At 50.3% G+C, this 13,172-nt stretch overlaps 1 protein-coding gene across 1 annotated transcript in view; it reads left to right on the forward strand.

Moving 5' to 3' along the window:
- SH3RF3 (SH3 domain containing ring finger 3) overlaps positions 1–10,845 on the forward strand; it is a 389,783-nt gene extending 378,938 nt beyond the window's left edge. Inside the window, exon 10 of the mRNA XM_040623720.1 lies at positions 7,633–10,845. Within this exon, the coding sequence (XP_040479654.1) occupies positions 7,633–7,801 (169 nt within the window). The 3' untranslated portion in view covers positions 7,802–10,845. The remainder of the gene's footprint in view (positions 1–7,632) is intronic.
- The last annotated feature ends 2,327 nt before the right edge of the window (positions 10,846–13,172 follow it).

Below are 13,172 nucleotides of genomic sequence, written 5' to 3' on the forward strand. Positions count from 1 at the left end.
ACCATACAAAATTGCCCATATTCATTTGTTTTTACCAAAACCAGAAATTTCACAGGTAAGCCTAGAGTTTTACAGAGCAACAAACTGACTCTACCGGGAAGCGGGCCTCTGGTGCTTGAACTTTACAATGGGTCGGAGGCTGGTGTCCTGCTCAGTGGATGGGCCCCTTTGAGGTAGTCCTTCGAGAGCTCAGATAAGGGTTGGAAGGCACTGCAGAGAGAGGGGATGGTGTCAAATTAGGACAGCGGGGAAGTACTTTCCCTTCTAAGTGTCTTCTCGTTGGAACACTGCTTAAATAGTAAAAATGTGAACAGGCTCCCAAGAAAGCAATCTTGGTGTTTCTGTCAGAATCCCCTACCACCACCGCCCCAGCCACACTGACTGATGGCCAGCTCTTTCCCATGTCCCCTGGTGCCTGAAGCCTGAGAAGGTCACCACCGTCCTGAGCACCCACTAAACTCCGGTGCTAAGGCAGGGTGAGCTGAATTTCCGTCTAGATGGGGGATGATACACCTTTTCTGTCAAGGCCCAGATTGGGCCTCACAGACGTCGTAGTCATAAGGTCCCAGTCGCAACTACTCAGCTCTGCCGTGACAGCGTGAAGGCAGCCATAGACAATACAGAAACGATGGGGGTGGGTATTCCGGTAAAACTCCACTTATGGACACTGAAATTTAAATTTCATGTGATTTTCTTATATGAAATAGTCTTATTTTGATTTGGTTTTCAACCATTTAAAAAAGTAACAGTATTCTTAGGTCTCGGACCACACAAATCAGCCACAGGCTGTTTTGCCAAGCCATATCCAGACGATGGGCTTTAGGGCTGGCCCGATGCTGTGGTGCTGAGATCCAAGGCCACAGAGAGGACGATCTTTCCAGGCGGTGGAGGGACAGCGTCAGCTTGTCACGGATTTCTGATAAACAGCTATAGTGTAAGTCCGCATTTACTCCTGCATTTAGAATGATAGTTAGCATTTTTGGAGTGATATTCGGACACTCGACAACCAGTATGAGTCCAGCCATAAACACCTGGAACAGCCATGCTGTGCGCGCAGCTTACCATCTCTGCCATTGTTCCAAGTGTCTAGTGTGTGTTACCTCAGTCCTTACAAGAACCCTACGGATTCAGTCACCCATCTTACAGATGAGAAAACAGAGGTTATTGAAAGGCGAAGTCACTTGCTCCAGATCACATGGCAAGTTAGTAGCCAAGCCAGGGATTGAACTGAGGGCTTTCCGACCACAGAGCCTGGGCTCTGAACCATGTTGAGGAGCATGGTCAGCAGTCGCCCTAATGTACAGTTTGCCCACCAAGGGACCTGGGTGTCTCTGCCCTTTAAACAGTATGCACCATGTCATAGCCCTGCCAGGATATCAGCATATGCTTCTGGGTCCTCCTCGGTTGATCACCACCCCTGTCTGTCCGAGATACACCGGCTGTTCAGACTCATTCCGTACAGGACCCATTACCATGAGGTGCCTCCCCTACAGCAAATCACCAGGCCCTGAGGAGACTTACTGCACCACACACATACCACACACAGGCACACACACATGCACACCCCCAAACACACATACCACACACACACACCATACACCTGATACCACACCACACATACATACCACATACATGCACACACATACCCCCAAACACGCACACCACACACCTGATACCACACCACACACATGAACACACATACCCCCAAATACATACCACATACACGCATACACAACCTCCCAAACATACACCACACACACACACCACACACATATACACGTACCACACATACCTCACACAAATACCACACACACACACACACAAACACGTACCACACATACCTCACACAAATACCACACACACACACCACACACACACACATACACGTACCACACATACCTCACACAAATACCACACACACACACCACACACACACAAACACGTACCATACATACCTCACACAAATACCACACACACACACCACACACACACACATACACGTACCACACATACCTCACACAAATACCACACACACACACCACACACACACACATACACGTACCACACATACCTCACACAAATACCACACACACACACCACACACACACACATACACGTACCACACATACCTCACACAAATACCACACACACACACCACACACACACACATACACGTACCACACATACCTCACACAAATACCACACACACACACCACACACACACATACACGTACCACACATACCTCACACAAATACCACACACACACACCACACACACACATACACGTACCACACATACCTCACACAAATACCACACACACACACCACACACACACATACACGTACCACACATACCTCACACAAATACCACACACACACACCACACACACACATACACGTACCACACATACCTCACACAAATACCACACACACACACCACACACACACATACACGTACCACACATACCTCACACAAATACCACACACACACACCACACACACACATACACGTACCACACATACCTCACACAAATACCACACACACACACACACCACACACACAACACAAACACCCCAAACACACACACACATACACGTACCACACATACCTCACACAAATACCACACACACACACACACACCACACACACATACACGTACCATACATACCTCACACAAATACCACACACACACCACACACACACATACACGTACCACATGTACCTCACACAAATACCACACACACACACCACACACACACATACACGTACCATACATACCTCACACAAATACCACACACACATACCACATACACACATACACGTACCACACATACCTCACACAAATACCACACACACACACACTTTCTCTTCCTCTACTTCCCTCCAGGGAGCCTCCTCCAACTTTGTGTAGCTCTTTCATGTCAGAACCTTCTTCCTTCCACAAGACCAACCCCCAGCTGCCTGTGATTTCTGAATGTGGTTCCCAGTCCCTTTGCCTCAGGTCACAAAGTGGTGACTCCTGAGAATGACAGACCTAGATATTTCAAAGCCGCTCTCATATCTCCCCTAGGCTTCTATTCTCTTCAGATCCCTCGACTTCCAGACTCCTTCATAAAAGGTCTTAAAACACCCTATTCTAAAAAATCATGGGAGTCTATGATTAACTAGAAAGTTCAGAGAATTACTCTCATTCTGTGAATATTCCATCTAATCAGGGCTTATTGTACCCGGAGACTCTTGGCACCCTGCTTGTCCCCAGCACGCTGTGCAGCTCATTAGTGATGAGAGTTTTCAAAATACAGCCTGAAACCAAACTACTGCCTAATGAGCCCCCAAATGCCCCCTTCCCTCACCCTGTGCAGCCTATAGGCTGCCTCGTGTCCTGGGGAGCCCCAGCAGGTTGGAGCGAGGGTTTAACAATGGAAAGGCTCAGTATCTGGGCTGGGGTAGCTCCAGAAAGCACTTGGCCTAGGGCCCTGCAGGCTCGCGAATAAAACTTAGCTCGCAGCTGGAGGGGAGCAGCTGTAAAAAGCCTCCCTGCTGCAGAGGCCTGGGCACTCTGTCTGCAGGCCACAGATCTGCAGAGAGCCTGCTGTGTGCAAGGCCACTTTGCAGGTTCAAAGGTGGGAGAAAAGCAAAGGGCAGCTGGGGCTCAGATTCGAGGAGGTTCCCACCACCAGCATGCTGAGGAGGGGGCCTCTCTCACCCTGAGCGGAGCAGCTGGGCTGTGGTTGCTGCATGTCTGGGGTGTCTCCTTTGTACAGGCTCCCTCGGATCTCTCCATTTCCCTCCTAAGGATTTGGGAGGCCCCGGGGAGCTGCTCTCCAAACTGCTCACAGAGGAAGGAAGTTTGGGCTGGAGGGAGACCACCCAGTGGAGAGAACCATGAAGAGCTCCCCCCAGGCCCACTGGGCCAGGCCTGCAAGTCAGCTCACTAGAGGGAGGCCCAGCTCGCAGGATACCTGTAGGAGCCAAACGCATAGACCTAATGTGTAAACCAGAGTGCCCATTCATAACCCTTCCTCGGGAACCTAATCTTTGGGCCATCTGGATATATTAAGCCCTATGGACAGTGTATGCAGAGAGCCACATTTCTGAAAGGTACTTGGGGAACACATAAGAGCAGTGTAGTTATGGGATCCAGTAACACTGTCTAATACCCCGTCTCCCTGGCAGGGAAATGCCGACCCTGGGAGGTACGACGGAGTTCTTGGACCAGCCGTCCCACCACCCGTCCTCTGGATGCCTGCCTCCGGGTTCTCTGACACTCGGGGAGGTTGCAGAGTGGTGGCTCTGAGAAATAGGCGCTGACCACTTATCCGCCAGTTCACCCAAATAGGTGTCTTCATTTCTTTGAGCCCCCGTTCCCCCATCTACAAAGCGGGGATATACCTGATAGTTATAATATTTGTAAAACACATAGATCGATACTTGGGAAGTTATGAATGCATGACAAAGAACAGTAGTCCTATATGAAATGATGTGTGTAATGGTATGAAGTGGTGTGACATCTAGAACGGAGTGATGGTGCCTCCAGTCCTGACTGGCGCCCCGACCCCGCGGTTGACTGGCAACGTCGTTTTTCCCACAGGTTCACACACTCGATGTATCCGTCCTCACCTCTTACCAGCCTGTGAGTTGTTTGGTTTTGTTAGGATTTAAAAGCTTTTTGGCTTTGATCTATTATGTGCCATGGTAGGCAGAGTAACAGCTTCCCAAAGATGTATGCCCTGATCCCCAACACCATGACTTTGTGGCCTCACATGGTCTCAAGGAATGAAGGTTGCAGGCGCAGTAAAGGTTGCTGACCAGCTGACTCTAAAATTGAGAGATTATCCTGGATTATCTGGGCGGGCCCAGTGTGACCACAGCGTCCTCGTGAGTAAAAAAGGAAGGCAGCAGAGAGGGTCAAGGTGATGCAGTGTGAGGACTCGAGGGGCCCTTGCTGGCTTTGAAGATGCAGGAAGGAGCATCCAGCCAGGAATGTAGGCAGCTTCTAGGAGCTGCAGAATACAGGGGGTGCATCCCCTAGAGCCTCTAGAAGGAATGCATCCTGTGAGACTATATTGGATGTCTGACTTAGAGAACTGTGAGTAACAAAGTTGTGCTGAATTATGCCACTGAGTTTGCGGAAATCTGTTACAGCAGCAATAAGCAACTAAGACATGTGTTGGTATTAGAGTTTAGTGTTCAGGAGACAGACATACGCTTATTTCCAAGTTCCTAGAGGGACCCTGCTCTGCGATGACCACATTCTACCCGCCTGGGGACCACACGTCCTCAACAGCACTGAAGCAACTGCTCTGAAGAGCCTGCCACTCAGAGAGCCCCCCGTGACCCCCGTTGTTGGGAGGGGAGCAGGTGACCAGGAGGAGGACACGCCATACCTCACATGTAAAGCAAATTGCAATGGGCAGTGGGAGGAATCCGTTCTGATTTTGAGCCTTCTGATGTCCTGAGTTTTATGTCTGAAAACGATCTGTGGTTGACATAACCTTAGCTCAGCCCGGGGAAGTCTCTTCTGAGTTGTGACACCACAGTCATAACACGGGAGTAGCTGCTGTCCTTAACTGTTCACTTGGCTCTTCGCGTCTAGAACAGGGAGTATCAGTTACTTTCATGCAGCAGGAAACATAGCTCAGAGTCTTGGAATGATCTGCACAGGAACGGTAAACGCTCGACTCTTGTACAGAAGGCCCACATCATCCATCTGGGCTCATTAAATCGCTGAATTGCTCAGAAGCACCAAATTATTTTTTTTCTAGCAAATTACATTTTCAGAGTTGCTTGCTGCTTCACATCTGGCAGTTGAGGCAAAAGCCAAAACTTGTGTTTGAAGCCTGGGAAATCATGTCACTCTTTGCCTTTTCTTCCTCAGGGAAGAGAAGGAGGCAGGGCTTTGGAGAAGAGGTGGAGGATGGCAGAGAGCCACAGGCAGGGCCAGCACTGGTCTCTGCCGTCACGCACACAGCCTGGGTGCCGGACATGTGGGAACCGTGTGGCCTGTGACACGCTGGCTGATCTCACAGATCTCACAGACACAGAGCCCATCTGTCCATGGGGAGTAGCTGCAGGCAGCCATTTGCAGAGATTCTGGGCTGGGAGGAAGGAGAGAGGCATACTGTCCTTTCTCTCCTCCTTTATACCCCAAAAGTCCATGTCTGAGGCCCAGGGACAGCAGTGAGAACTGGCTCAACGCTCCCACACCTGCAGCCGTTCCAAAGCACTTAGCTTGCCCAGCTGGCCCTGCTCCCTCAGCAATAGGAGCCCTGCTTGCCTGCCAAGGTGGCCTCAGGAGCCACCTTGCTCTCTGCCCCCTACTCTCACAACCTGGAACAAGCTGGGACCAGGCACTTCCCAGAGTGGGGCCTGGGTCTTCTCTGCCTGTGCATCATCCCCCAGCCTCCAGAGTACCAACCCCGGCTGCCCCAAACCATGGGTTCCCTGTCCTGACCCCAATGGGCCAATGCCCCAGGCCCTTTGCACAGGTGGCTGAAGAATAAAGACTTGCTCAGCACTTTCACTTTGACAGACAGCAGCAAGCAAACATTTGTCCATAGAACTTGTTAAAAATCCACACTCCTGGACCCATCCACAGAGATTCATCAGTAGGTCCAGGATAGAGCCAGGAGTCTGACCCAGGGGTCGTGAAGACTACAGCCACACTTTAAGAAATGCTGATGTAGGATCTCCTTTGTTTTATAATGCCTTGGTTTCTCCCAAACCAGAACATACAGGTCAGAGGCTCCACATAGAGAGCCCCTTGACAGTCCTCAGGAAAGCCGGCTGCTGGGACACCAGGATGATCTCCTTCAGGGGCCATTTGTGTAGCTGTGGCTGGTGGGGGAGGCAGGACCCTGGGGACAGGCCTTCACAGACAGCAGCCCAAGGAAGACTGAGGATAAAGGAACATCCCCCCTTCTCGCCCCAGCCTGTGGGCCAGGACCACAGCCCAGGCACTGCTAGGGAGGAGAGAGCAGCAGGACAGTGCTTCCCGGGGCTGGCCCCTCTAATCCAGGTCAAGCCTGGCGCCTCTAAGGCCCAGCATCACCAACCCTCCAGTACATGGCTCCTCCCCTGGCTCGTTTCCTATTCATGGGTGACCCAGTCCTTGAAGGCTATGGGTCATTCTGCTCCTGGGCCATTAGTCTGGCTGACATTCCTCTCCTGTGGCCCATGGCAGACAGCAGGAGCTGAAGTGTACACCCTGGGCTGGGAAGAGGGGCCGTTTGCTGGGTGGGTGCTCTGCAGCTGTGGGTCCGGCCACACGCACCGCCCAGCCTCCACACCCACAGAGGCAGCTGCCCTCTTCCAGCTGCTCCTCCCCAGGGGAGGCCAGGGTCTGAGATGCGCTGGAGGGAGGGACTGCAGTCAGGCAGCAACGTTCCAGCTGCATAGATCGGGGTCCAAAAGGATGCCATGGGAAAATTATTTTTTTAATTTTAATAAACAATGAAACGGTTGTATAAAAATTAAAATCAAAGTAGAAATTTTTTAAAGTAGGGGAAGTAGCCCCAAATTATAATAATTTACACCGAATGGAAATGGAAAAGAAGAGCGAAGAGTCGGCCCCAGAGGTCATCCTCCAGCCTAGGGTCAGGTTCACCCAATGTGGTGTCTGTTTCCCGCAGGTACCGTGTCGTGGTCTCATATCCTCCCCAGAGCGAGGCGGAAATTGAGCTGAAGGAAGGCGACATCGTCTTTGTGCACAAGAAGCGTGAGGACGGCTGGTACAAGGGGACCCTGCAGAGGAACGGCCGCACTGGTCTCTTCCCAGGCAGCTTTGTGGAGAGCTTCTGAGGACGCGCTCCCCACACCCCGCTCCCCAGGCACACGAAGGCTCCCCCGGATCCCCAGGGGGCAAGGAGAGGAAGTCAAGGCCGCAGAGGGTCCCAGGCCCCTTTCGAGGCTCCTGGCAAGGCTCCCCTGGATGGGGATGGGAGCCGGGGGAGGTGGAGGTCGTGCCTTCGCCCACAACCCCCCACCAAGAGCGCACCCTGCCGTTGTTCTCCGACAAAATGCTTCCCTCTGCGCAAACTGTAAAGAAGGATCTTTGAGAAGAGAAGCTGCTGATGCGGGTTGATTTGCTCTGCAACGGACCGCTAGGCGGTAGCATTCTTGTTTGCTGCCCATGCAAGCCTGGAAGAGGGGGAAGGGCCACAGGGCTTGGGTGGCGGGCACAGGGCCCAGGGCGTTGGCAGAGTGTCTTTACAGGCCTCCCTGGGCTTCTTGGAGGGGGTCCAGATTGCTCCATCACCTCTCTATATACCTCAGTCACCTGCCACCTGGCCACTCAGCAAGGGTGTTCCCGGCCCAGGGCCTTCGCCGGGTCCCCAGAGTCCCTGGGGCAGCCCAGCACGCAGCTCCTGTTGGAGGCACGAGATCGCACTTGGCTTTGTTTCCTACCCATGTTCTAAGCCACACGTTTCGTTTTGCCGCCACTGTCCCTTTGCATTGCTTCTTTCTAACAACATCTTTTTAAAGTAAAGCTGTTAGACTTTCTATATTTCTAATAGGTCATACATTGCCTATTTTTCATACATCTGGTGCTGCCTTTTTGTAAAACCAGTAATGACTTGGTTGAGCTTGAAAGAAAGAAATGTCTGAGCTGATATCAAGTGGGCAGAATTTTTATACGTACCATGTGAATTTTGGAAAACTCTGAAAAGCCCACATACTCAACATCAGTGTTGGCCACTGCTCCGTGGAGAAGAGGGAATCCATTTAAGTGGTTGGAGGGAGTTTGGAAAAAGCCAATTTCTTTAAACCCTTACCAAAGCCCCACGCTATGTCTAGACAGTGATAATTATTATTCAAGAACTGAAACCATTTCAAGGAAGCGTCACTATAATTGCGTTTGTGTGGCAGTAAAAGGAACAGGAAGGTCAACCCCAGCCTAGAAAGGCAGAATTTTCCTTTTATTGCTTTAGAGAAAATTACTACAATTAGCATTATCAAAATATGATTTCTCAGTATTGAAACGTGCAGTTTTTAACCAGAGTTCAGATTTACCACCTTGTGACGGTTTTCTTTTTTTCTTTTTTTTTAAATAAATGTTTCCCTATCAGGCAGTACAAGTGTTGGTCTAGAGACTGGAAGTATAATGAGGAGAAAAGGGATTTGAGGCATTGCTGCAAACTTGCAGAACCCAAGGGAACCGGGAGGAGAGAGAGGAGGAGGGGCACCTTTGATCCTGGGACCTTGCCTGGCGGGGTCCATCAAGGCCCCTTCCTGAGCCCAGCAGCCCAGACCTCCCATGAACACGGACGGGAGAAGCCCTGTCATGCGGCGGTCTCGTTCTCAAGAGAGTCAGACCTTGAGAATACATTCTTATCAGCTCAAAGTCACAATTCATAAGCCCCTTCTCTTTATTTTTATGAAGCCACTCAAGTTTAAATTAGGCTGACTAAATTAGCCTTTGGTAACAGGATCCCCTGGTTTTCAAAGATGCAACAAAATCCAGAAACGTTCCCTCGCCTAATGTGACGATGCCTTTGATACACCAAACGCCTGTTTTCAGAGTTCCTAATTTGGGGATGTGACTTGGCTATTTGTTACAGCCAGGTGGCTACCATGCTGGTGGGATCACGCCTAGACAAAGGCTCTTCTCCTCTCTCCAGATGATCATAGATTTAATAGACTTGAGAAATTTGCTCCAAATCAAAGAAAGACAAAATCCAGCTTAAACCCAGGGAGCCCTGTACATGAGTTAATGACAACCAGAAGGTTTCCATTTGCCATTGATGCCGAACTAGTTGCCCACCATGCACAAAAATCATGTGCGTGCTTAAAATCATGCTATCACCAATAACGTGCGTGGATTAACATGCTGAGTGAGACACGTGTTCCCAAGGGAGACCAGAACTAACTCAGATTCCCAGATAATAAGGAAAGCTTTTTTTTTTTTTTAAAAAAACGAAGGCAGTTACCAAGCAACAAGATAGACTAACTTGGACCTTCTTTCCTCTCCCAGCCACTGCCCACACGATGCTCGTGGTAGGTAGGAATCGCTGAACAGCCTAGTGACTGTGGGTGAAGCAACAGCCCGCCAGGGCCCAGCACCCCCTCACAGCAGAGAGCTGGGGCCAGCGTCCAGTACCTTTGCAAGGCATCAGCTGGCCTCTCTTGTGGCGGAGTTGGGGCAGGCATTGGTATGACCTCAGGAAGGAAGCAATGCCATAGGCCAGCTATCAGCAGGACATCCTTTGGGGTGGGATTCCCAGAAAGCAGGGAAGCGCATGACCAAACCCCACGCTCTGGGCTGTTTTCAAACACATTCAGCCAAAAACATCAGCCTTCATGACCATTTAGCCCACAGACAAGAGCAGGAACAGAAGTAGACCCTTTGGGCCAACTTGCCGTAAAGAACAAACTCATTTTGGCTACGAAGATGAAACCAACACCTTGTCTGAACCCTCACATTCTACTCTGGCCCAGCAATTTATACATCTTGGTTATCAGTGGCGTTTGGCAGCCAAGATGACTTGCTTTGAGGAATGCGGTAGAGTCCATAGTCACCACTGAGGTCAGAGGACGCTGAAGTGACAGGGACATCTGGTCCACCAAAGGGCCTCAGAAGTGGAGTGGGGAGACAGTGGGCAGGCAATTTCCTGCCAGCCTCACCACCATGTGAATGCCAGGCCCTGGCACCCCAAACAAGCTCAGCTGCCTGTCTGGGAAGTTCTTAGTACTTTGCACAGTTCACACACACACACACACACACACACATACACACCGATGTTTTTGTTATACACAAATGTCAGCGTGTGATTTTGGAAGAATTGACAGTGATGACAAAATATGATGCCTGTGTTTCTGAGTCTTTAAATAAAAATGAACATGGAGAGGTCTTGTGTCTGGATAATGCGAGCAGTGAAGTTGGGGGCAGAGGCTGAATGGGCCCGAGCAGAAATGCCCAAGTGAGTAGGACTGTGAGGGGGCAGGTACCACACTGCATCCCTGCTGGCCAGTACGTCGGCTCACATGCCTACCACCGCAGAATGCTTCCATGTGGGGAGCACAGGGTGGTGGGCCATTAAGGAGACCAGGAATGTCAAGACAGCCATATCCAGCACATGCCAGAGATCACTGGCTGGGCGGTAAGTATTGAGCCACAAGCTGGTGGGTGTGCAGGACCTCTAGCTCTCCTCCAGTGGCTCATTTGCCTGGAAGATTGAGTGACTTTTTCCAGATGACTCACTTTCCTTTCTTGTGGGAAAGTGTTTTGGGTCCATCGATTCGAGAAGTGCCTGGAATTGACCTCCCAGACCAGCACACTCATCACCCTGCCCTTGTCTGTCTGACCTTCACAGTGCCCAAGCTGTAGGCAACTGTTCTCTGGAGCACGAGGAGGAGAGTGCCTGGAATCCACCAACAGGAGGGGCTTCAGGAGGCCCCCGACCTCCAGAAAGTGGGCCTGTCCCCACATCAGCCAGATAGACCAATGCCTGGCAGAGGGCTACCCTACCAGCCTGAAACATGTCAGGATGCTTCTTGAAATAAGATCTCATTGCCTTCATAATCAAGACACCCACCCATATTCTTTGTCTATCACATATATCCTTGAGCTGGAAGAAAGCTTAGCAAGGAGTCATTTTACTCTTCTACGAAAAGTAACTGAATGTGTAAAAGCACAGGTTATGGGTGGGGAGAATCATAAGGGCCCAGCACCATAATGAAGAAGTATACTACATGCTCACTTAACCCTCCCATCCTCAGTGAAAGACACTCTTATCCTCATTTGCTAGATGAGCAATCGAGGTTAGAAGAGGTGAAATGAACTGTCTCAGGTCACATTGCTCACAGAACATTATAACCTAGACTCAAGCCTATTGTAGCTCCAGAAGCTGGACCAAACCCTCTCCAGAAATAAAGTGTCAAGAATGAGAGCATGAGAAGAGGGGGACAGAGGACATGTAGGCAGTGCCTATCACCATATGTCAGGAAGGGGTTCCCGGCTGGACAACGCACACATCTGTGGGGCAGGGCTACCCCGACTACAGAGGCGGATATGGCAACCTCGCAGGACCTGGCGCCATTTTACGTTCAAGTCACATAACTTCTTTCTGTGTTCTGAACCCATGCTCATTAAGCAAACAGAACTAACTTCCCTTTGCTGGTTTAACACCCACAGGGAGAACAGCGTTCTAATCAAGGAAGCTTGACCACTCAACCTGCATACGGGGCATTTGTCACCAAGCCGAACCTCCAGCTGAGGCTTCAGTCCCTACGGATGTTATAAGCAGGAGTCACATCTCTGTGTCTAACTTACAAGGTGGCATGTCTGCCGTAGGGGAGCATTGGGACTTCTTTCCCAGGGAAGAAGCTCCACAGGCCAGCCTTCATTTAAATTTCTTCATGAAGAGCCATACTGGGTGCTGCCGGGCAAGCTACAGGGGGTAAGAGCAGCCAGCCCTCCGCAGAGCTGCTAGGACAACACACAGCTGGCTGTTCATGAGATGGGCGAATCTGGGAGAGATGCACAAAGTTATGTGAAGATTCGTAGGAGAGGGAGCCAAGCCCCTTGGATGCCTCCCTGTGAATCTCTCCATAAACTGTGCTTTTTAGAGGGCAGGGGGAGCCAGGGCCTGGGGCCTTTCCAAATGGCGGGACTGACATACTATCCAAAATCTTTTCCTTATACTTTATTTACAAACATTATCTCACTTCATCCTTACAGCATCTCCTTGAGATATGGTCTTTATTCCCATTTTATAGATGAAGAAATCAAGACTCTAAGAAATTATACTATTAGCTCTGAGTTAAATAAGTGGCAGAGCCAGGACTTCTGACATCCAATCTCTGGCTCTTTACTGAATGCAGCAGAAATCCTAAAATGATGGTTGTAGCAGCCAACACTTACTCTGGTATCAGCTGGAACAACACTTGGAGGTGAGCACTGCCATCGTACTCTTTGTGGATGGATAATCCGAGGCAACACAAGGCCTGATGCCTGGTGTAAGACCACACACTAGTGCATGGGGAGCTGTGGTTGAAACAGGCTTGAATGCTAAGAGGAGTCTATGCTCAGTCCCGTAGGCAGGGGAGCCATTGCTGGTTCACCCTGGGCCCATACTAGAGGGAAGGAAGGACTAGAACATCTCTAGGTCCCTTCAGTGTTGAGATAAATGTTTCTCCTCTCACTTAGACCTGACATGTGGAGGCAGGACAC

The sequence above is a fragment of the Ursus maritimus genome, unplaced genomic scaffold, assembly GCF_017311325.1.
Source record: "Ursus maritimus isolate PB19 unplaced genomic scaffold, ASM1731132v1 scaffold_6, whole genome shotgun sequence".
Lineage (NCBI taxonomy): Eukaryota > Metazoa > Chordata > Mammalia > Carnivora > Ursidae > Ursus > Ursus maritimus.